Genomic DNA, 22,584 nt, shown 5'->3' on the forward strand with positions numbered 1-22,584 from the left:
CTGCTCCTTTAATTATCATTCAGCAAGAAGTCAGTCTCCACTTGACAAGCTGCCAGACAGCTGTTTGTATCCTACTGTAATTTGGCCAGCTACTATTAAGTGACTTCAGCTTTAGAATTTTAACTATATTTAATCATGTGGTAATTGGGTATCTCATTTTTAAAACACTTATATCCTAACCAGCTGATCTTTATTTAAATGTTAATAAATCAAACAAGAGGGGGAAAATGTATCTGACATCATATCATATGCTTGGTTAATATTTTAGAAAACAGTAACTTAAGAAAAAATTGACAAAAAAATCTAAAAGCAGACATCTGTATAATAAAATCTCATAATTCTTCAGACATGAAATGGCCAAAACATGATCAATGAGCGATTTGTGTTGAATAAAACAACCAAGCTGAGACACATTTACAATGCATGTGTCTTGTTGACAGTGGCACAGCCTTTATGGTCTCTCTACCACAGCCGGCTTCATGTGTACATGACGAGTACTTTTTCTGTCATCTACTACTACAGTCTCAACACTCAACATAACCCTTCCATGTTTATTTATTTTGCATTGATTCGTTTGGTGGCAGGGTTAAGTCAGGGTGTCAGTCTATAGCACTGGTTTGCCTGGAATTTGATATGTAGACCAGGCTTGTCTTGAACTTATAATAACCCTCCTGCCTCTGCCTCCAAACACTGGGACCATAAGTATGAGCCAGATTACGTGGAGATCTCAGTTATTACCATGACAGTCCATGATGAAAAAGGAGAAGGACCTTATCGACAATAATGGACAACTATCACAACTAGTCCTCAAAACCCTCAAGTACATAGTTATGTCATCCACATGAGTAGAAAATTGAATTGCCTCAGAAATTTACCATGGGTTGGGTCCTCACTGGAAGCTGCTTCACAGTCACATGTTAGCAGAGGAGCTTATCCTACTAGAGGGGAAACACTCTGATACTCAGTGTCCTAAGTCTCAATCAACTCTTTAATTGGACATTTCATAGCATAACTATAAACTGACTTCATTTGTTCAAGTTCTTATGTATGACAAAAGATGACGACAAGAGCAAATACACTATGACTATTATATGCGAAGCACTGTACAAAATCTACAATGTAGCCAAGAGATGTTCCCTTATTGTCTTAACCTTTCTGTACTTAGTATTAAATCTTTCCCGTGCTGGGGACTATTTTCATTTAGTGGATTGTTTACATCAAATCTTTTATACTCTGGAATCTAGAGGAAACTAGAGCATGAGGTTTTCAAAGCAATGTCTTTGAGGTCAAATGCCTGTGGGAATCAACCAAGAATTTTACCTTTTCCACTTGGGAGAGGCTGTGGTTGTTTTATATGTCTTTTGTTGCTGTGTGTTTAGTTTCTTGAGATAGAGTTGCATCTACCCAAAATGACCTTGTAATATAACTGATGCTGGCGTTGAATGTCTAGTACTCCTCTCTCTACCTCAGAGTGCTGAGATTCAGGTTATGTGTCACCATGCCCAGTAACAATTTATCTTTCTGTTATATGGCTGTCCTCCCACAGATACCATTATTGCACTTAGCCAGAATGGAATTTTCCCAGTGTCCTCTGAGATGCTCCATAATACAATGGCAAGTGAGCCAAGGAATAGCTGTAGCTTCTAATATATCAGTTATTCCTAGTTTCACTGTTATTGTCATAACTTGGCCCTGAAAACTTCAGAGAAAAGTTAGAACTCCCATCTCCACAGAAACCCAACACCATGCCATCATTCTGAAAGAGCATGCCACACATCTGGAAGTTCCATCCAGCCATGCAACTTTAGAAGACTTGTCACAACTACAAATTCAGATGTGGGGGAAAATTTCACAGTCCTGTTATTTTAATAACTGGTTTTCACCCAACATAGACCTATACTACAAACTCAATGTATGATAGAACACAAAGCACCCAGTATTTCTCAGTAGTATACTGTCTGATATGAAAAAAAAAAGAGAGAGAGAATAACTAATGGTACAGCACATGCCCAACAATGTAATAAACAGAATGTAACTTATATTTCCCTTTTGGTGACCAAGGCAAACCAAATATTAGGAAAGTTTTGATACACTGATTTAGTTCAGTTTGACTTGAAAGAAGGCCATTTGTGCAGGCCATCTTTCATTAAGCAAGATAGCATAGTTAAATGTCTTATTTGTGGCTGGGACACAGTGCCTGTCACACAAAATGTCAGTAGCTAGTTATGATTATCGTTATTACTGCTTCAGCCATTCAACCCATAAAAATTTTAAAGGTTAACATCACTATAAAGTTCGCAAATCAGTTTGAAAATGATATTTCAAAGTAATTCTTAAATTAGAAGACAGCTTAGTTAAAACCTAGAAGCTTGCACATCTGAAAACAAATGAAAAATTGAAAATTGTTCATAATCTAACACCCTTCCTGAATTCAAGCTGAAAGACCACCGGAAGCTCAGGCCTCCAGGATCTCAGCCCAGGACCGCAGTCACCCCAATAACCAGGCAGAGTCGAAACCTTGATGCAAACTGCACGAGACTTTATTATAGTTGTTTAACAAGCAAACCCCATGTTAGCTCAGGTCTTTCATCCACCTGCCATGGCGGATGGCTAGGAAAGATGGCTCGAAGCATCTGCATAGAGATCTTAATAGGGCAGCATAAGGGGAGTGTCTAGGGGTATGCACAGGCTCAGGATTGGTGTGGCTCCAGGCTTGGAGGGTTTGCCCTGTGTTGATTGGTCAACCGGTTGTCATGGCCCATAGGCCCTCCCAGGGTGGTTGCTATGCTCTGTGCATCATTGCTGTGCACTTGTCCGTAAAGCACACCCAGAGCCGTAAAGCATAGCACCACCAGCTAACTTCTGATTGGTTCCTTGCCATGAGGCAAGCATCTGACCTCCTAGTGACTAAGACAAGGTCAGACAAGCATGTGTTCGGCTGTTATGGATGCCAAAATGGGGAGCTGGTCCCTTCAAAGCTATATTTGGAGCCAAATTACTTTAGTGGGTATTGCCTTTCTATTATATTTTATTTAAGACACAAGTCATAAAAAGCAACTAATATCAGAAAAAAAATTGCATGAATACCAAGAACCACCCTTCCCACTGAGGCAGTGGGCAGCCTCTCAAGTGAGCTTTGGAATGATGTATTTCCAATGTGCAAAAAGCAGGAGCAGTTGCAGATGACATTCCAACACATTGGTTTTATTTTCCACACTTGGTCTCCTGCCAGGGTCCAGCCTGTATCAGTCCCACGCTACAGAGGCCATCTATTCTGGACTGATGTCTTTGGGGCTGCAATCAGAGCCACCCGAACAGCCCTGGTTCCATCCCTGAGTGGGAGAGTGTGGACCTGGGGAAGCTAATTACCCAACAATGTTAATAATGATTCAGGAAACACCAAATCATCTCAGTAGGGCTCCAGGTGGATGCCAAGAAACCACGGTTTATTGAAGATTCCACTTAAGTAGCTTTCCAAGAGCAAGGATAATAGCAGAAGGCATCTATTATCATGTATAAAGGGCTGACTAGGAGATGCCTCCCTTAATCCTACAGATAGTCTCTGATCATGTATACAAGCCCCCTGACATTCTACAAGGGCACATCTGGCTAGTTGCCTACTAGTTTCTAGGCATGTTCCGCCAGCCCCATGATGGATGTGTGTCCACCCAGAGGCCCAGGCCTATTGTTACACAAACTATGAACGATTCCCCACCATGGCCAGGCATCCAGAGGTAATCAGCTGGCAGCTGAAAGACAATGGGAAATTCAGATTCCTGGAATCAAGCTGAGGTTTGCACCCCAAAATATTATAATCGATATTTTCGGGCCCCAACAGTCTCCTCTCCTGTTCTTGGTCAATTTCGGGAAGAAAAGCACAGGAGAGGGGAGAGTACTGTGAGAGGATGAAAGCTGGATAAATATGACAGTTTAAATTTTCTTGTGGAACTAAGTAAAATAACATGATTTCCAATGGTCCCTGTGAAGTGTCAGAATTGTTCATTTAATAAAACAATGTGAAAAGTTAAGTCTCTAGGCAGAAACAAAAAAGACAAAGAAAGCCCAAAAGGTTCACACCCTGACTATTGTTAATAAAGTGTGTCTGTTCTGAAGTGCCCTTTCTCTGGTGCAGTTCCCTGGCACCAATATCACTACAAATGGAGTCCCTGGGTTGTTCCCAAGAAGAATTAGCTCATCCTTTCAAAACAATTTCATGGGAGAACTTGCTTAGAAATTCTGTCGAGAGAGAAACATGACTTTTGCAACATGGAGGAGTGTTTGAAGAGGATACAAACCTGTGAAGTCATCACAAACTTTAATGGTCTGTTGACAGCAAAGAGAGGACACTTTGTAAATCTCTAAGACAAAAAACCTACATCCTCTAGAGCAGTGTTTCTCAATCTTCCTAATGCAGTGACCCCTTAATACAGTTCCTTGTGTTGTGTTGACCCCCATAAAATTATTTTCATTGCTACTTCACAACTGTAATTTTGCTACTGTTATGAATCATAATGCAAATATCTGATAGGTAGGATGTATTTTCATTGTTATGAACTGACCCAAAGGGGTTGCGACCCACAAGTTGAGAATCACTGCTCTATCATGAAAAATCATGAGGTAGAGTTCAATTCTAGAAAACAGTCCCAGCGAGACCACAGACAAATACCTGTTTCTCAACATCAGGAAAGCAGAATTACAACAAAATGATAAGGTCATTGAGTAGAATTTCTTTTTATTTATTTCTTTTTATTTACAAAAACTTAAAGACTTATTTTTTATGTGTCTGAGTGTTTTACCTGCCTGCATATATTTTTGTATACCACAGTTGTGCCTGGTGCCTATGGAGCTCAAAAAAAGGGGAGTGGGATCCCCTAGATCTGGAGTTACGAATGGCTATGACCCACTGTTGAGTGCTGGGAACCAAACCTTGGTCCTCTGCAACAGCAAAAAAGTGCTTTTAACTGCTGAGCCATCTCTCCAGCTCCAAGATGGTGCAAATTTTAAGAGGTGGGGCCAAGAGGAAGACAATTAGGTCATAGGTGCTTTGCCATCAAGGATGGAAAAAAGCTTCCTCTTGGGAATGACACAGGTCTAGTAAAAGTGGATTATTTGGCACACGAGAGGGTTATAAGAGACCTATTGGACCTAGGGTCTGAAGGGACCAGCTCCCCATTTTGGCATCCATAACAGCCGAACACATGCTTGTCTGACCTTGTCTTAGTCACTAGGAGGTCAGATGCTTGCCTCATGGCAAGGAACCAATCAGAAGTTAGCTGGTGGTGCTATGCTTTACGGCTCTGGGTGTGCTTTACGGACAAGTGCACAGCAATGATGCACAGAGCATAGCAACCACCCTGGGAGGGCCTATGGGCCATGACAACCAGTTGACCAATCAACACAGGGCAAACCCTCCAAGCCTGGAGCCACACCAATCCTGAGCCTGTGCATACCCCTAGACACTCCCCTTATGCTGCCCTATAAGATCTCTATGCAGATGCTTCGAGCCATCTTTCCTAGCCATCCGCCATGGCAGGTGGATGAAAGACCTGAGCTAACATGGGGTTTGCTTGTTAAACAACTATAATAAAGCCTCGTGCAGTTTGCATCAAGGTTTCGACTCTGCCTGGTGATTGGGGTGACTGCGGTCCTAGGCTGAGATCCTGGAGGCCTGAGCTTCCAGTGGCCTTACAGGTCCACTCTACAGCAGGGGATTCACTCTTGCTGCTGTAGTTGGTGGGAAAATGGTGGCTAAGTAGGTCCTACAGGCATTAGTAAGGAAGCTAGTGTTGTCTTCCCCGCCCCCTTTTCTTTTTGCTCAATAAACATGCTGTTCCTGTCTAGTTGTTGACTAAATGTTTGTATTTCTGTCCACAGATTAGTATTAGTGCTGTACCCATCTTTGGTCACAGAAGGTTCTTTTTGCAGTGGGCAGTGGTGACTGCAGAGAATAATAGCTGGTTAATGTTTTGAGGGCAAGTGACTGTTGAATAATGAGCCATAAATGGACATTTGTCCCCTCAAGGCTCTCAGAATATAGGAGCTGGAGGAAGGGGTAGAAAGTTGTCTAATGGGCAGCACATAGCCATTGTCATGCACTCATAGCTACTTTGATTACCTGCACAAGACCTGAACAAAGTTGGGTCTATTAAATTTTATCCTGGAACATGGAGGGGGTCATGAAGCTCCACCCCTCCTTGTGAAATTGGTGGAAGTTAGGGGAGAGAAAGTCTTCTCAAAGATGTACCCATTGGCAAGTTGTCCATGCGCCCATAAATTCCCTCAATGAGATTCATGTCAGCAACTCTGATTAAACTCATTGCATCACAAAGAGATAAGGGGAAAGGAATAGAAGTGGATTGGGTTGAGAAGAAACATGAATATGTTTTAGGTAAACCACATCCAAATGATAGCAGGAAATAAATATATAATTATATTGTATATAATTATATATATATATATATATATATATATATATAAAATCACACTATGTGTATATAATATATAAATATATATTATAATAGGCCATATCAATCAATTCTGTCTTCATCTCCAGAAGAAATGTTTTCACTGTTTTCAGCAGGAAGTTGAATTGACTATTCTTTTCCATTGAAAGTGTTGGTCTTCTGCATTCTAGGGATGGATTAATATGATACCCAGTGGCTGCAGAGGGCACTGATTACCATATTTGACTATATATAGTCAAATGAAAGCTGACCATAGCTTTGACTAGTGCTGGGGAGGAGGAGGGGTGGGGGATGGAAAGAAGAAAAAGAACTTGAGAAACATCGAGGACTAAAATACACAAGTCACTGTGATCAAACATACTATGAAAATACCACAGTGAAACTTATTATTTTATATAGTTATTATATATTAATCAACAACAAAGATTATATGGTAAAAATAATAACCAAATTCAAATATTAAAGTGAAAGTTGGCAAAAGACTAGTATCTTTGATGTATCAGCAACCTTCATAATTATGCAAAAGCCCCACTCAGGCATATACACTCCAAATGAGTATGAATGGATAACATGGATGAACCTATAAATGGCAGACAATAGAAGACTAACAATATGTAAGAAAAGCCTTAAACCTGCTAGTAGTGAGGGAAACAAAAACTGAAGAGAGTGTGGTCACATTGTTCATCCATGGTCTTAGGAGAGTTGTAGAAAGTCTTCCTAACAAATTCAGGGGAAAGTGTTATTCTGTGTGTTGCTAAAGTTTTCAGCATTTCGGCCCTAAGGAAAACAACTTTTCAAGCTATTAAAATTAAAGCTGTATATAATCTGTAACTCAGCAATTGTACTCCTGGGAATCCACCCCATAGATATGAAAGATGGTCTATGAAAGCATGGTTGTAGAGATGTTTATTGAGTCATTAATCAAAGCTGTTAAGCATGGAAATAAAATGCCTATGGTTCATAAATGGCTGAGCAGCATCACCTAACAGGTTTTTATATAGCACTAGAAATAATAAGGCAGTACGTCACATAATTCAGAGCAACTTAAAGGAGGTATTATTGAGTCAAAAAGCATGAAGCACGAAGTGGTATATGAAATGATATTTGTGGGGCAGAACATACAGGGGAAAATACCCTCATTTGGAAATCCTATATATATTTGAACAGTGTGGTTCTGTGAGTGAAAATAAACTATAGATTGATGCATTGGTCGGCTTCACAGGACTGGCTGAACTAATTCATGCCATTATTACCTGTTATCCAGGAGATGGTGGAGGAGCTGGTGTAGGGATGAAGGAGAGGGTAAGAGAGAAATCCAGGCCCAGGCAGGGAAGAAAGAAAAAAAGGAACTGTCATATTTGTATGAAACTATATTTGTAGAGGTAATTTTTTTAAATATATAAAACTCCTTAAGGAATATCTTACATTCCTAGAAGTTGAGGCAAATCCAGTGTGTCCATACTTGCCTATAAAATGGCAAATAAAAACAAAAACCTGACTGGAGAGATTGCCCAGAGATTAAAGTAGTTGCCACACAAATCTGAGGATCTGAGCTCAGATCCTCAAAACCTACATAAACAGAGAGTGGGTGTGGTGGCCCAGCCTGTGACTCCTGTACTGAGAAAGCAGAGGTCCAGGGTTCCCTGGTGCAGGTGGGCCAGGCAGACTGGTCTCATACATGAGCTCCAGGTTCAAGTGGGCAAGACGGAAGGCAACTGAGCAAGACTCCCGATGTCAGTCTCAATCCTCTATATACATACACATACTCATGTCCACATGCCCACACATATGTGTGCCCACACATGTGAACACACACATAAACACACATGCACACATAAATGAGGAAGAATGTCTATAGAAACCATAATGACGGAGAGTTTTATACTTTTATCTAAAAGTTATTAAGTGGGTCAAGACTCAAATATAAACTGATCACAATTTATCATGTTCCTAGCTAACACTCTGCTTATAACAAAGATCTAAAAAGACTTGTTCAAAATGTTTTTATAGTAATTTTACAAACATGTTTCATGAAAGAAAATATGATATAAAGTTTCCCAAAGTAGGCTAAATCTCTAAAGAAATCTTTAATAAATGAACTTACAAAGCAAAAGAGAAATGGCATTAACGGCACTAATTTTAACATGTATGATTTATAGTCCATTCACAATGATTAAATTAAAATGGTAATTACAACAAGAAGAAGAGTAGAGGAGAAGAAATGGAGGAGCAGATATATTGAGTTGGGGGAAGAATAGAGGAGAGAGAGCAGGATGAGAGATACCATATCAGAGGGAGCCACTATAGGTCCAAGAAGAGATCTGGAACTAGAAAGATCTCCAGAGACCTATAAGGATGACACGATCTGACAGTCCGGGCAGTGGAGGAGAGGATGGCCTAGAAGCCCCTCCCCTAGAATGAGAGTGATGACTACTCTCTATGCTATCCTAGAGTCCTCATCCAGTGGCTGATGGAAGCAGAGACAGACATACACAGAAATACACTAAGCTGAATTCTGGAACCTAGTTGAAGAGAGGGAGGAATGAAGAACGAAGGAGTCTGTACCAGGTTGGAGAAACCCACTTAAACAGTTGGCCTGAAAAAGGGAAAGCATATCGACCCCAGACGCTCTTTGGGAGGCCAGTACGGGACTAATCCAGCCCCCTGATCATGGATGCCATCGGGGAGGCCCCTGCACTCCTGGGAGCCTCCGGAGGTGGACTGGCTTTTTGCCCTGGTGTATGTGGGGGACTTCGAGAGCCCATCCCACTTGAAGGGATGCACTCTGTCTCTGAACACATGGGGAGGGACCCAGGCCCAGCACAGGAAGATTTGGTGGACTTGGTGGAGCCCCGGTTGGGGGCCCTACCCTGCCTGGGGAGTGGTGGGTGGATGGGGTGGGGGGTAGGTTGGAGGTGGGGGAGAAGGAATGGGGGTAGGGAGAGGGAGAGGGAGAGGGAGAGGGAGAGGGAGAGGGAGAGGGGAATTACATGTGAAACAAGCCTGTTCCCTAACTTGAATTAATAATAATAAAAAGAGAGAAAAAAATGGTAATTACAAATTTCAATACTAAGATTTAGGTCAAGACAGGCTCAGGCTTAATCAAAAAATTATGTTTAGACTCTATGTCTGAGTTAATTGATATTTTTAATGGAGATGCCACTTGCCACATAAAATATGAATGTAATAAAGTTCTGAACAAAACTCGAGCTGCAGAGTTCTTTATCTTCAAAGTTACACGTGTCTGGCTATTGAAGACAATTTGAAAAGATGGTGGTATTGAGAATGTCATCTAAGCATTATAAAGAGCAAATCTCACTGTGGGAGGTGAACCTATGGGATACAAGGTCTTGAGGGGTGAAGCTAAACAGTGAATGTGAATCCAGAGTGCACATCTTTTAAGATAGTGGCATTAATAATAGTAGTATAACAATAATATAGTTCATTCCTCAACCTCCCATGTTTCAAATAGCCATGCTTTTTTAGCTATCTATATCTCTAGAACTGTACTTACTTAGAAGTAGATGTTACAAAACAATATAGACAAAGACAAACATCTTTGCTGCTCTTCTATCATGGGACAAGTAAGTGTTCAGTCCCCTGATTTATAAAACTGAAAATGGGAGTCATGGAACCACAATAGAGATGAGACATCATACTCATTAGATGGCAAAAATGTCTTTGTGTCTGATAAGTTCTTGAATTTTCTCACTGCCACCTAGAAATGCAAAACAGAAATCTTTTTAAGGGAGCATTATGATTTGTATGTTAACAAATAGAGAATAAAAACGTCACTTGAAACCAGGCAATTTGATCATGGATTAAGTTTGTTCAAGTCGAGTCCAGAATACTGAACCTCCCTGGAGACAAACACACAGAGGGTATCCTGACTTTTCTCTGGAAAGTGGGCAGGAAGGAAAATTCAAATGTCACTGGGCTTCCTCTCTGTGATTTTCCAGTAGGAAGTCACTGCTTTGGGAAGATTCATCATCCACTGCATTAGCAACTCTCCTGGGGTAAAACAAACCTGCATCGCTAAAATCAGTCAAGCAGAATGCATGGGACCTATTCTAAGTCAACTCCATTTTCCCCACCCCTTTTTGCAAACCTATGTTTTACCCTGATGTTGGAAAACTTTAGGCAAGGGATATAACTCTGATGGACATGTTTTTTTGCCAATAAAATATCCCAGTCACTCCTAAGCAACACATCATTAGAATTTAGTCAACTGTGCTCAATCAAGCAAAATACTTCAACTCCCCCTGAGCTTGGATCATCTAGGAAAGTATAATAATCCATCCTCCACCTTCAGGAAGATTGGTAATCAAATTTGTGGCCATAGAGGCATCTGGTTTAATGAGAGAAAAGGATTTTTTTTTAAAGACCTTTCTTGGCTGATTACCACTTACCATGACTGGATTCCTCTGTAGACCTTTCTCATGTCTCCTTCATCTTTCTTCCTTTTGTGGGAATAAAAGTTCTTCTGATTGGTTACTTTCCCCTCTGATCCCAGAGCATCTACCATGTAGCTCCATCCTCTATTATCACCCTCTGTTCTTCTTTCTATCTATATGGCTCACCTGAGTGGGATAAATGCAATCCCAAAGTTGGAAGCAAGTAACACTTGTGTGCAAGCACAGGCACGCACACATGTGCATGTACACACACACACACACACACACACACACACACACACACACACACACACCTTGGTCTTAGGGCAAAGACTTACCTTGCCCTCTCCATCAGGACAAGAACATCCTCCCACTTGGAATCTACCCACCATCCAGCCTCCTATCTCCTCTGTAACTTTAGTAGAGAGAGTAAACCTGTGCAAACCCAGTAAGGCAATTTCATATTTCTTGCTAGAAGTAGTGTCTATTGTCTGAAACCTTCGACAAAACATAAGCCAAACTAAATCCATTTGAACAGCTTACATTTTTGCTTGAGTAAGCAAAGGTCTCGTCTAAATTTTATTTAGTACCTCCTATGTTTTGATGCTTGCATACATAATATTGTGTGTGTTTTGAAAATTTGTTTGGTATTTGTAGTGGTGGTAGTCCAACCTTCTCTGGAACTGGTATATTTTAAATATTATACTAACCATTTTGTTATAAAAATGTCAATAATAATTTGGTCAATTAATTTAACCCGTTTTGATGAGGTCAATGGTCACTTATAATTGTTTTCCGTAGGTACCAGTCTTTTTTACTCATCTGATGGCTAGCAGTAAATGGGGATGTTGGTGTTGTAACAGTCAATCTGGCAGCCTGACAAATGTTGGAAGTAGTACAGAAAAATGGAATAACTTAAAGAGCATAGCAATGTTCTGTGCATTTGGGCTACATAGTCTATACATTTTATGGCTCATATTTGTTTTCAACAAGTAAAAGAGGAAGAAATGACACACAGAGAACTGTAGCATCTGGAGAAAAACGATGAGCTTCCATGGCTAGAATAGACTCAGGAAGACTCAGGAAGGACTACCCCAGCCAAGTTTTTCATCCTCAAGACCTTTGCCCTGGGCACTCATTGTCCCATTTCATTATCCTCAGTACCACCAAGTAGCCCAAAATTCAAAGACTTCTCATCCTGTCTCAAATTCTTTAGAGATATTAGCTGCCTAGATATATATAGAATCCTTCTACTGATTTTGAACATTTGAGTAAGTGGAATTAACCAAAGGCAAGGATCATTTATTTCAAACGTTTTTCCTAATACCAAATTCATCTTGATTATTTTGGGAATTCAATCCACTGCAAAATACCCTTCCTCCCTGACCTGTGATAACTGGAAGGTAGTCAGAAAATTATAATTTTTTTTTCTGTTACAATCACCTGTGAACTTATTAAAACCCCAGCACTGAGGCTACACTCCAAACCAATTCAAAGTCCCTGGAGTGGTACCAGGCAGCTGTGTGTGTGCATGCATGTGTGCTATAGAATATTATTTTAAGGTGTGTTACTTTTGTTCACACTCTGGAATATTTGTTTAATGATGCAAACATGTTTGGTTAAATAAAATTCACCTTTGGTCAGGAGGCTGAGTCAGCAACTAGCTGACAGGGAAGTATAGGGAGGAGCCAGGTGGAGAAGGGTTTATAACAAGGGGCCAGGAAGGGCACAAGGACTTCTGGAGATACTCAATGAGAGGTGAGATACTTGCTATTCAGCCTCTCTGGGAAGCAGAATTCCACCTCAACCTTTGAATCTTGAGTTTTTTGGAGGGACAGAGATTTAGATAAATTCCCCTGTAGCAGTGAAAGAGTCGGTGTCTGATGGGATACCCTTCAGTTGCAGCTCTTCCTGCCTAACTGCTGCTCATAGTGGTGGAGTTGCAGTGGCTGACTCTGACAGCCCTGGTGTAAAAGGCAGAAACAATGTAAAAAGAGAGCAACAAGAATCACTCTCTGAAACCATGGTTACAGAATTGCATGCATTGTGGAACCACAATAGTCACTCTAAAACACAGACGGCATGGGGACCAATGGGCAGTTATGTCTACAATACACATACACTAGATAAGCAGTGGTTGACACCCCAGGAAGGATGGGAAAGAAAGGTATGGAGTTTCATCACACCAACTGGAATGGCAAGCAATTTAAAATTCTATTTCCAGAGTTTTCCACTTAATGCTTTTTGGATTGTGGGTAACTGAAACCATGGAAACCTCAATTATAGTGAGAGTACTGCCTAACTATGTAAACCTACAAACCAGTTCTGTGGTTTCTCTGAAGAAGTCTTTAAAAACAAAGATTCACTTTATGTCTTAATTGTGTGTGCCGTGTGTGGATATGGGCACGTGTGTGCAGGTACCAGCAGAGACATCAGACCCCTCTAGAGCTGGGGTTACAAGTGGTTGGGGAGCCACCTTCTGCAAGAGCTCCAGTCATCTCTCCAGCCCTTCTTTGAAGCAATCTTAAAATAATCAAGAAGAGTTATCTTTCCTTGAATAAAAGCATGACTGTGGCCAGGCGTTAGTGGTGCACACCTTTAATCCCAGCACTCGGGAGGCAGAGGCAAGCGGATCTCTGTGAGTTTAAGGCCAGCCGGGTCTCCAGAGTGAGTGCCAGGATAGGCTCCAAAGCCACAGAAAAACCCTGTCTCAAAAAACAAAAACAAACAAAAAGAAAAAGCATGACTATGTAGCACTTACAGTTTCTCTTATGCTCTATTATTTATGATTAGATCCATAATAAGATTATCCTTTTATTTCTCCTGTGGAAGTATACTGTCATATACTGTTGAATACCATTTGTTTGCATTACAGATGTTTCCTATTTGGCTCTCAGATGTGTTTTGTGAGTGAGTCAAGATAATGATGAGAAAGAAGTGCAACCAATCACATTTTCTCAATTTACAATGAAGTTATAATATAAAAGTCCCTGATGCTGAGATACACAATTATGTAAGATGAGGCTAAGATTCTTTGCTGGGGTTTAAGACGAATTAACTTCTTAACTTCTGAGTGACCTAAAATACATTCTTTAATTTTTATCTCGTACCTGTCTTTCATTTGTGAAGTAAAATTAGTAGAATCTACTGTTTGGTGGAGGCATGCTTGCCTATCATGTCCAAGGCCCTGAGTTTTACCCCCAGCACTTCAAGAAAACAGAAATCCCTATTTAAAGATAATATAAGGTGACAAATATAAACTTTTTAACACACTGTGTCATAAACAGCTGGATGAAGAGTCCTATTTAATGGAAATGGTGGACAGTGAAGGAGCAACTCTCTCAGTGTCGTGAGCCCTGAGATCTTGAGTGACAGATGCTTGAAGTTGTAGACTTTAAAACCCTCAGGCTCATAGCTCTACATGTAGAGACAGGACACTTATTGCTCTGGGCTTTATGTGCCAAAGGCCCAGCACTCAGTAGCTGGTATTTCAGCTCACAGTCTTAGGGTATCAAATATTTAGTTCTTAACTGCTTAACTTACTCACCACTGTATTGCTGGAAAAACGTGATGGCATGCCTCCAATCAGATTGTAATTCCAACAACTACATACAGCCTTGCATGACAGTGCATGACTTCCAGTTGCACCAATCCTAAAGTCTTACATCATCTGCAACCAAGTCTCACTCGCTCGTGGCCCAAACATAAGCCCCACATTGCATAATCGAAGGCTTTCTAACAAGTCGAAGGAGAAGTGCCCTGCCCCTGTCAGAATAGCTACAGGTTGAGAAAATTCATCTAGAAGTCACCAAGACTTGTCTTTTGGCACGAGTGTCTTTTAGCTTCCATCCCTAGAACACTCCTGGATGAGCCTGTTTTCCCTTCAGTTCCCCTCTGCTTTCCGTAAATTCTGTGAGTGCATGTATGACTTCCTTTGAGTTGTTTCTTGCTTATTTTAGTCAGAATCATCGATGTCTGTTGTTTATACCCAAAGACCCCACTAATGCATAAATTCAATTTTATTCGTGTTTTCTCAGAGGACTCACTGAGGGAAAATTGTGACAGCCACAAAGTCATAAAGCATGGTGCCCATTACAAACTCACTGGTGGGAAGAAACATGAGTCATAAGATAAATAAATAAAAATAGCTGAATAAAACAGTAAGTAATGAGTGACAAAAGCAATGTTCCATAGAAGTTCAGAGGAGAAATAGAGTTCTGAGTGGGGTAGTGCTTTGTTGTGGTAAAATACAGAATCCGGGATCAAGCAACATGCTTTAAAGCCCCAACTCTGCCCCTTTTCATTTTGCTTCTGCCACATCTTTCAGTGACTCTAACTTTCCTGTCCTGTTATAGAAAATGAGATAATGGAATTGAAAGCATGCTAGAACCCGGGACCCACAACATAGACATTAGTTGCTGATTACTGTTCTAAACTGAGCCTGGTCAGCAATTTCCTGGCTTAAGTTATCCTATGCATCGTAGTTACCATCCACTGCATGCCTGAACTATATACTCTACTCGATATTCCTTGCAACACAATGTGATGTACATACTTATTTCTCTCCTGCAAATCAGAAAACTATGACCCATGGCCATTCGGTGATTTGCCAAAGACTGAGTAATTAGTAATTGGCAATTCTAGGATCTCTACTGCATCTGCCTGACTCCCGACTCTAAGTCATTTCCACAAAATCCTGCCTCCCTTCCAGTACTTTTGGGAAGCATAATATTCCAAAAACTTAATACTCAGAAACAAATATGCTAAGCACATGGACTTCCTCTACTCTCCTCCTAGATATGATGACATCCTTTTGACAGCCACCTAAACTTTACTATGACAATCCCTCAGTGATCCTTGTCAGTCATGACAAACATGGATTTTGTGGCAAGATCACTGGGGGCAACATGGTCTAGATTTCCAGAGGTGGAGACTGACTTATGGATGTCACTCTATGCCTCTAAGTACCCACTGCTTGTCCTCTTCCTGCCAACTGAATGAAAATCCAGTACAAACTCTAAAGTCAAGACTCCACTTGAGAAAAATCACCAGGTGAACTACAGCAAACAATTCACATGTAAATGAAGACTTGTCTCCCGCCTGCCAGTTCCTGAATATACACTCAGAGGCTTAATATTAGTTATAATTATTTGGCCAGTGGCTCAGGCTTATTACTGACTAGGTCTCACAATTAAATTAACCCATTTAGTTTATATGTTACCACAATACTTGTGACTTGTTATCTCCCGTCTTGCTTCTCTGGCAGCTTCATGGTGTCTCCCTTACTCTGCCTTCTTTCTCTACCCTCTGTTTGGATTTCAGCTCTATTTTGCCTGGCCATTGGCCAAATCAGTTTTATTTATCAACCAATCAAAGCAACACATATTCACAACATACAGAAGGACATCCCACACCACTAACATAAGGTCTTTAGCTCAGATTCAGAAAGACACCACCAGAAGTTACAACAGACAAATTTTAAAAGGCATGAGATAGTCCAGATGTCTTTGGATCCCCATAGCCATATTTCCATGGGTGTTTTGTTATTATTGCTGTTTTGCTGCCAGGGTTTTGATAAAGGGTGTGTGTGTGTGTGTGTGTGTGTGTGTGTGTGTGTGTGTGTGTGTGTGTGTGTGTTGAGTTGTAGGCCTAAGCTTTTCCCAAAAGTCTCTGTGAATTGTAAGACTTAGACTTTGAGGCTATCCAGCACAAATCTTTCTTAGCTGATGGACTCGTGTCTCACAGCATTTCCCCCCTGGATTGACTTCATATCACTGCTAGTTACATGTAGCAATATTTCTTGGTCACTCAAAGACTTAAAATGACTGACAATATAGCTATTTAACAACAAATTGAATGAGTTGTGCTATGCTGTTTGTCCCTTGCAGGTGTATAACCTCAGTTACTTAAGGATACATCCACACTGATTGCACAGTAGAGCAGACTACCTAGCCAATCCTTAAATTTCCCTGTGAGATCAAACTGTTCCATGTATTGAGTAAGCCAGTGTTGTATTACCATGTAGTTTAACATAAATATCATTGATTGATAAAGAGTTGTGGTTCCTATGCAAGGTATCATAATGGATACCAAACTAAATTTAGTAACCATTTGACTTATACTATGAGAAGCAGTGGGGCCATAGGGAGTGAAATACCTGTTTTTTCAAAAATCTTCTAATACTTGCCAAATTGCCTGATATCCACACATCAGATTTGCTTCCTCAAACCCTGGTCATTGCAGTTGTAAGCAGTGCATTGACAGTGTCATGTACTGCTGTCAAATGAAAACAGGATGGAAAATATTTTTATCTTAGGTTAATATCTAGCTCACCTTATTTATGCTTAAGACAGTTTTATTTGAAGACAATTTTTTTTTTTTTTTTTTTTTTTTTTATGTTTTAGCTAATTTATTGTTAAGTGGAGAAGTCACAAAGCAAAAATGGAGTGGGACAAAAGTCAAAGATAATTTTAAAGTTTTTATTTTTTTTCTTTTGGTCTTTTGGTGTGTGTATAATATTGTCTTAAGTTTAGCAACAGGAAAAGTGTCAAATGAAAAGACACTTGTTCAAATGAAGTCTCTTTAGACGTTTGAGAGGAAAACTACCTTTCCTTAGAAACGAACACACAGCATCTGCAGCAGCCATAACTTAGAAAAGAATAAAGAGCTTTCTAACGAACACACCCAGTCCCTCACGCACACTTAGGAATGTCAAGTGAGTGAGTTTTTAAAATCTCCTCTTCCACTCTGCTTACTAACTATCAGGAATCTGCTCTGGGCTGGTGACACCGCCAACAGGGTGCTCCAGGATGTCACCCAGCTTCTGGGCTGGCAGCTCGAGAACCAGAGAAGGTTCTCCATACAGCTCCATACAGCTGGATCCTAGCAAATGACCTATCGAATAACCTCATGCCTTTCCATCCACAGTGGACATCCGCAGTCTCTTGCTTCTACTTACTGATATGGTTCTGGTCCCATCCACACCTAGAATGTTCTGTCTGAACTTAACATGATCCTACCTACCTAAGTCTAGAGAGAGAGAGAGAGAGAGAGAGAGAGAGAGAGAGAGAGAGAGAGAGATTTCTTAAGGTATCATTCTGAACCCAAAACAAGTGTCTGCCAAAGAGGCAGAGCAAAGCCTTGGCAATTTTCCTAATTTAAAAACTGTATTTGCTAGGGGTGGGGGTGGCTCACACCTTTAATCCCAACCCTTGGGAGACAGGCAGGCAGATTTCTGTGAGTCCGAGGCCAGCCTGGTCTACAGAGTGAGTTCCAGGACACCCAGAACTGTTACACAGAGAAACTCTGTCTCAAAACAAAAACAAAAACAAAAACAGAAAACCAACCAAACAGAAAAACCCTGTATTTGCAAAAAGAAATTAAGAAATTATATTTCCCACTTCAGTGACATTATAAAGTCAGATAGAAAAACCCACTTTTCTAAAGCCAAGTAGCATTTGTCAGAGTACCACTTAGGAGCTTGTGTGCCCCAGTGTGTCCCCAACTGAGCTGTTCCCTAGTCAGCTGGGACCATAAAGCCAGCAATCTCTCTGCCCAGGAGGATGAGTTAAAGGTCCAACAGACTGGGCATTGCTGTCTGCAGGGGACACGGACTAGGCAGTGTGGCTCTAGACAACGCCACAGTCTTCAAATGAGAGCCATTATCTTTGCACCTCTTTTCCATGATAACCGGTCTCTGCTGTGGCCCCAGGGGAGCCAGAATGTTCTCAGTTCTGCTTTCTAGAAGCCATCCTCACAGACCCAGAGACATCACAGAAGGCAGAGGCTCTGTAACCCACTTGACATGGTTTGGATGTATTTGGAAGAAATATGTACAACTTGTTCTTTCCAAGGCTGGAAGAAAAGCACTGTGAGGCCTGGCAGGGGTTCTAAGAAGCAAGAGCCAGGCCTGGGGTAGGGGCAGGGAAGCAGGGGCAGCTTGGTGCTCAGCACCCACTGGCCAGCATTGTCCCTGCTGAGGTGGCTGGCTCAGCTGGGAAACACCTTTGATTCATACTCAACTCCACCATAGTCACTTCTGCGTATACAGTGGCACAAAAGAAATGTTCCCCTATCACCACAGAGGCAAGGCTGTGGTGTTTGAATTGTCACTCCCTACTGAATTCATCTTAGCTTATCTGGGTGGTAAGCAATATTCCTTGCTTTGGGGGGGTTAAACCCAGTCCTTCCCAGTTATGACGCTATCAGAGTCCTAAGAATCAGTCCATCAAGACTTGTACTCATGATGGTGCAAGTCACATCCGAATCTGTCTCCTTCTATCGCAGCTGCTCTTCGGGCAGGCTGCCTCTAGTGGAGTCCCTTTCCAAGCAGTTCCAACATGCATTTTTCCCAAAGCATTCTTTTAAAATGCCGTTCCTCTCAAAAAGAGGCCCCTGCTGCATTTTGCCTTGTGAAAAAAATGGGAAAGTATTTCAAAACCCTCAAAATACCTATGAGCAGAATTATACAAGCCTAGGGAGATGTTAACCAGATGCCAAGCACGCTCGGGATGCACCAGAGCCTGTGCCTGGAACCAACCGTTGAGGACCAGACGGCTGCAGTGGCCCAGACTGGGCTAGCTGTTTACCCAATCCAACAAAGGCAGCACAGGCAGAGAGCTCATGTTTTAAAGACATCTCCTTTTGTGGCTTTTGTTTTTCTCCCCTAATACCATGAAAAAGATCTTGCTAATGCTTAAGAGTTTGGATTAGCAGGAAAAAACAAATGGGAGGTGGAAACAAAGAACGGTCCAGAGCACGGGTCTCCACAGATTGTGCACACCTGGGCACCACAGGCTACCAGAGCTAGCTAGCTTTTTGCTTCTTTTTTTTTTTTTTTTTTGCCAGCAATGAAGATATGAATGGCTGAAATTTCTTAAAACTCACTTTTTCTACTCCAGAGACTTTCCCACTTTCTTCATCAGAAAATGGAGGGCAAGCTCCCCCCAGCCTGTCCCGATGTCATCGTCCGTTTGTTCTGTCTATCTTTATTTTCATCAAATTGAGACTTTGGGGAAATTGCATCAACCAACCAGAACATATATATGCATGCTCCTTTAAAAAAAAAAAACCTATCTGAAAATATTTTAATTTTAAAGAAAGCCAAGTTTCTCTATTATTTGAAGATGCAGTGAGTTTCTTTTCCCCCTGGTTAGGTTTAGAGGTATCTCCAGGTAAGACTCCTCTGGGGCTGGGATGATGTGCAAGAGCAATGTTACCCAGCTTGTCCAGGGTGGTCTAGGGACCGGGGCAGTGTGTGAACAGCTGGCCCAACCCCAAGTAGCTAGCTTGAGTCAGCATTCATCTGAGAGACCGTCACTACCCAGGAACTCTGTAGCCTCGAGCTCCACACTGGACAGAAATCTCCTCAGCTTCTTGTGGCAGTTGTAATCCAGAGTGGTGGTGTAGATGGTCTTGGGGTACTTGGGGTAGATGATGGTGGTGCTGAGGAAGCGCGCGGCCTTGTGGCGGGGCTGGAAGTGCACCTCAGCCTTATAGTTTCGCCAAGTGCAATTGGGGATACAGGTGACTGTCTGGCTGCAGGAAGCCACCGCCAGGCCCAGGGGCATCTGCACATCATCAATGAAGTGACGCTCAGAGTCATACTTGACTGAGGAAGTATACTTTATTTCCTTGGGTGGTAGCGGGTCAAACTCGACTCCTTCGCCAAAGGACAGGGGACACAGACGTGGTGAACAGACAGCAGCCAGAGACTGGGTCAGAGATGCTGGGTTCGGGATTGCTGGGGTCGCCGCCGCGTCGGGCTCCAGCGCCCCTGGGACCGGAACGCGCTCCCCACCGCCACCCGCCGCCGCGGCGAGCCCCCAGTGGCTGGGGCTAGGGCTTGGGGGCAGCCCCGAGTCTGGGCTGTCGAGGACGCCGTCGCCCTTCTTCTTCGTGTCCACGAGCTCGGGGACATCCTGCAGGCTCAGCCGGCCCACCATGGCTGCGCGTGTGGCGGGGCCGGGGCACAGCCAGCACGGTGTAGGAGTGCGAGAGAGGGCCGCACACGCGGGCCAGGGCCGCTGCCCTCCGGGCCGCCCTCCTTGCCCAGCCGCCGGCGCGTTGTCCCTATTTGAAGACAATTTTATACTTATAAAATACCTGCAACATAAAATCCACCTCCTTAGATTGGTCTAATGTGAACATGTTATCCCATTTGCTGCATTGCTTCTCTTTCTCTTTGATTCATGTGTTTGACATTAACATTTATTTGTTGCTGTTAACAGTTTTATAAAATTCTTTCCTGCTTCATTTCTCACTATTAGAGATTTAAAGACTTAATATTAGCCATGGCTATGCAGATCTCCTTTCTAAATCAAATAATTTGGGAGGGGTGGTCATAAGATGGTTCAACCATCTCCATGTTCTAATTCCAGGATGTCTCCTTTTTACATTAGCACACAGAGTAATGGCTTTCCTTGTGGAATTCTCATACATAGTTAGTTTGGCCTGACTCTCGCCGCACTCCCCCAAATCCTGACAGAACAGGCTCAGGGCAACTGTAGGGCAGTTTGATAATGGAAACCTGTTGTAACAGATCATCCAGCAGAGGGAAGTAAGCAGGAAGCCCTCATCTATCTCCAAATACTAAAAGTGATAATTTCTACCTCTATCAACCCTCATCTAGAAATTGTAAATGTCAACAGGCTTGTATTAGTTTGTATGAAAATAATATCCTCCACATATTTTTTTGGGGGGACAGGCATTTTTCTCAGCCCTTAGGCTCAGTGAAATAGAGTGTGTCCTCTACTGATTAGTTATTATTCCATTGTTCTGCACACAGAGTAAAATATTGAGAAAAGCATGGCAACTCAGTTTATTATTTACTATATAATTTCAATAATCATAAATCTTAATATGCACTGGTACCCATATAACTTGGATATTTGAATAACAATGTCTCACTGTACGTGACTCTGGGTTTAGTTCTCTGAAGGCATTGTTATAGGAATAATAGAAAGTGCAACTTCAAAGGGCTTTTTTTTTTTTTAAGCTGGAGAGGAAATAATCATCTCCATAGTCACCATGTCCAGGAATGTCACAGATCAAACACATTCCCTGCCTGTCAGCTTCAATTTCTCCTTCTAATATTGCACTTAGTTTTTTTTTTTTTCCTGGGCAAAGATCAAAGCCATAAGGTACCTTCCTCTGGAGTTTACTCATGAATCCAAAAGAAAGCCCAGTTCACAGATTGACAAGGCATTCTTGAAAGGTATATGAATTAAGCTGTTCTTCTCAGTGTGTTCTCTACAGCGGTAGAAATCAGAAATTCAAACCTTTTACATATGAGATGAATAATTGTCCTAGAGAAATCACACCAAGAAAACTGACTTTGAAGCCTTTCTTTTGGAAGGTCATATCCTAACATCTTACTTATTGATATTTTATCATTTTTAAAAAAATAGATTTTCTCTATACTTGTACTATTGCCAATGTTTCCTGCCCGCTGGTAAAGAATTTATACATTTTTATAAACACACTTAAAACATGAATAACAGCCCAAGATCATCCTGGAAATCTACCTCAGTCATTGAGTTGTCACCTGTAACCTCAGCACTGGGAAGCTGAGACAGAAGAATGGCCAAAACTTCAAGGCCAGCCTGGGCTGCACATTAAATTCTAGGGTAGTCCAAGCTACACAATAAGGCCCTGTTCCAAAATGAAAAAGACATAAAAGAGCAACATATGCAGATAGGGATGTCTCTTTCAGCAAAACAGACCCC

The 22,584-nt window shown here is 41.6% G+C and overlaps 1 protein-coding gene across 1 annotated transcript; it reads right to left on the reverse strand.

The window, feature by feature from the left end:
* Positions 1-18,206: 18,206 nt before the first annotated feature.
* LOC113830747 (refilin-B-like) lies at positions 18,207-20,923 on the reverse strand. Its single transcript, XM_035451202.1, has one exon. The coding sequence runs from the start codon at positions 20,800-20,802 to the stop codon at positions 20,152-20,154; it is 651 nt and encodes a 216-aa protein (XP_035307093.1). The 5' UTR covers positions 20,803-20,923; the 3' UTR covers positions 18,207-20,151.
* Between the last annotated feature and the right edge of the window lie 1,661 nt (positions 20,924-22,584).

Source organism: Cricetulus griseus (assembly GCF_003668045.3).
Source record: "Cricetulus griseus strain 17A/GY chromosome 1 unlocalized genomic scaffold, alternate assembly CriGri-PICRH-1.0 chr1_0, whole genome shotgun sequence".
Classification (NCBI taxonomy): domain Eukaryota; kingdom Metazoa; phylum Chordata; class Mammalia; order Rodentia; family Cricetidae; genus Cricetulus; species Cricetulus griseus.

Excerpts from the sequence above, each read along its gene's own strand:
- LOC113830747 (XM_035451202.1), bottom strand. The coding sequence starts at position 20,802 with ATGGTGGGCCGGCTGAGCCTGCAGGATGTCCCCGAGCTCGTGGACACG.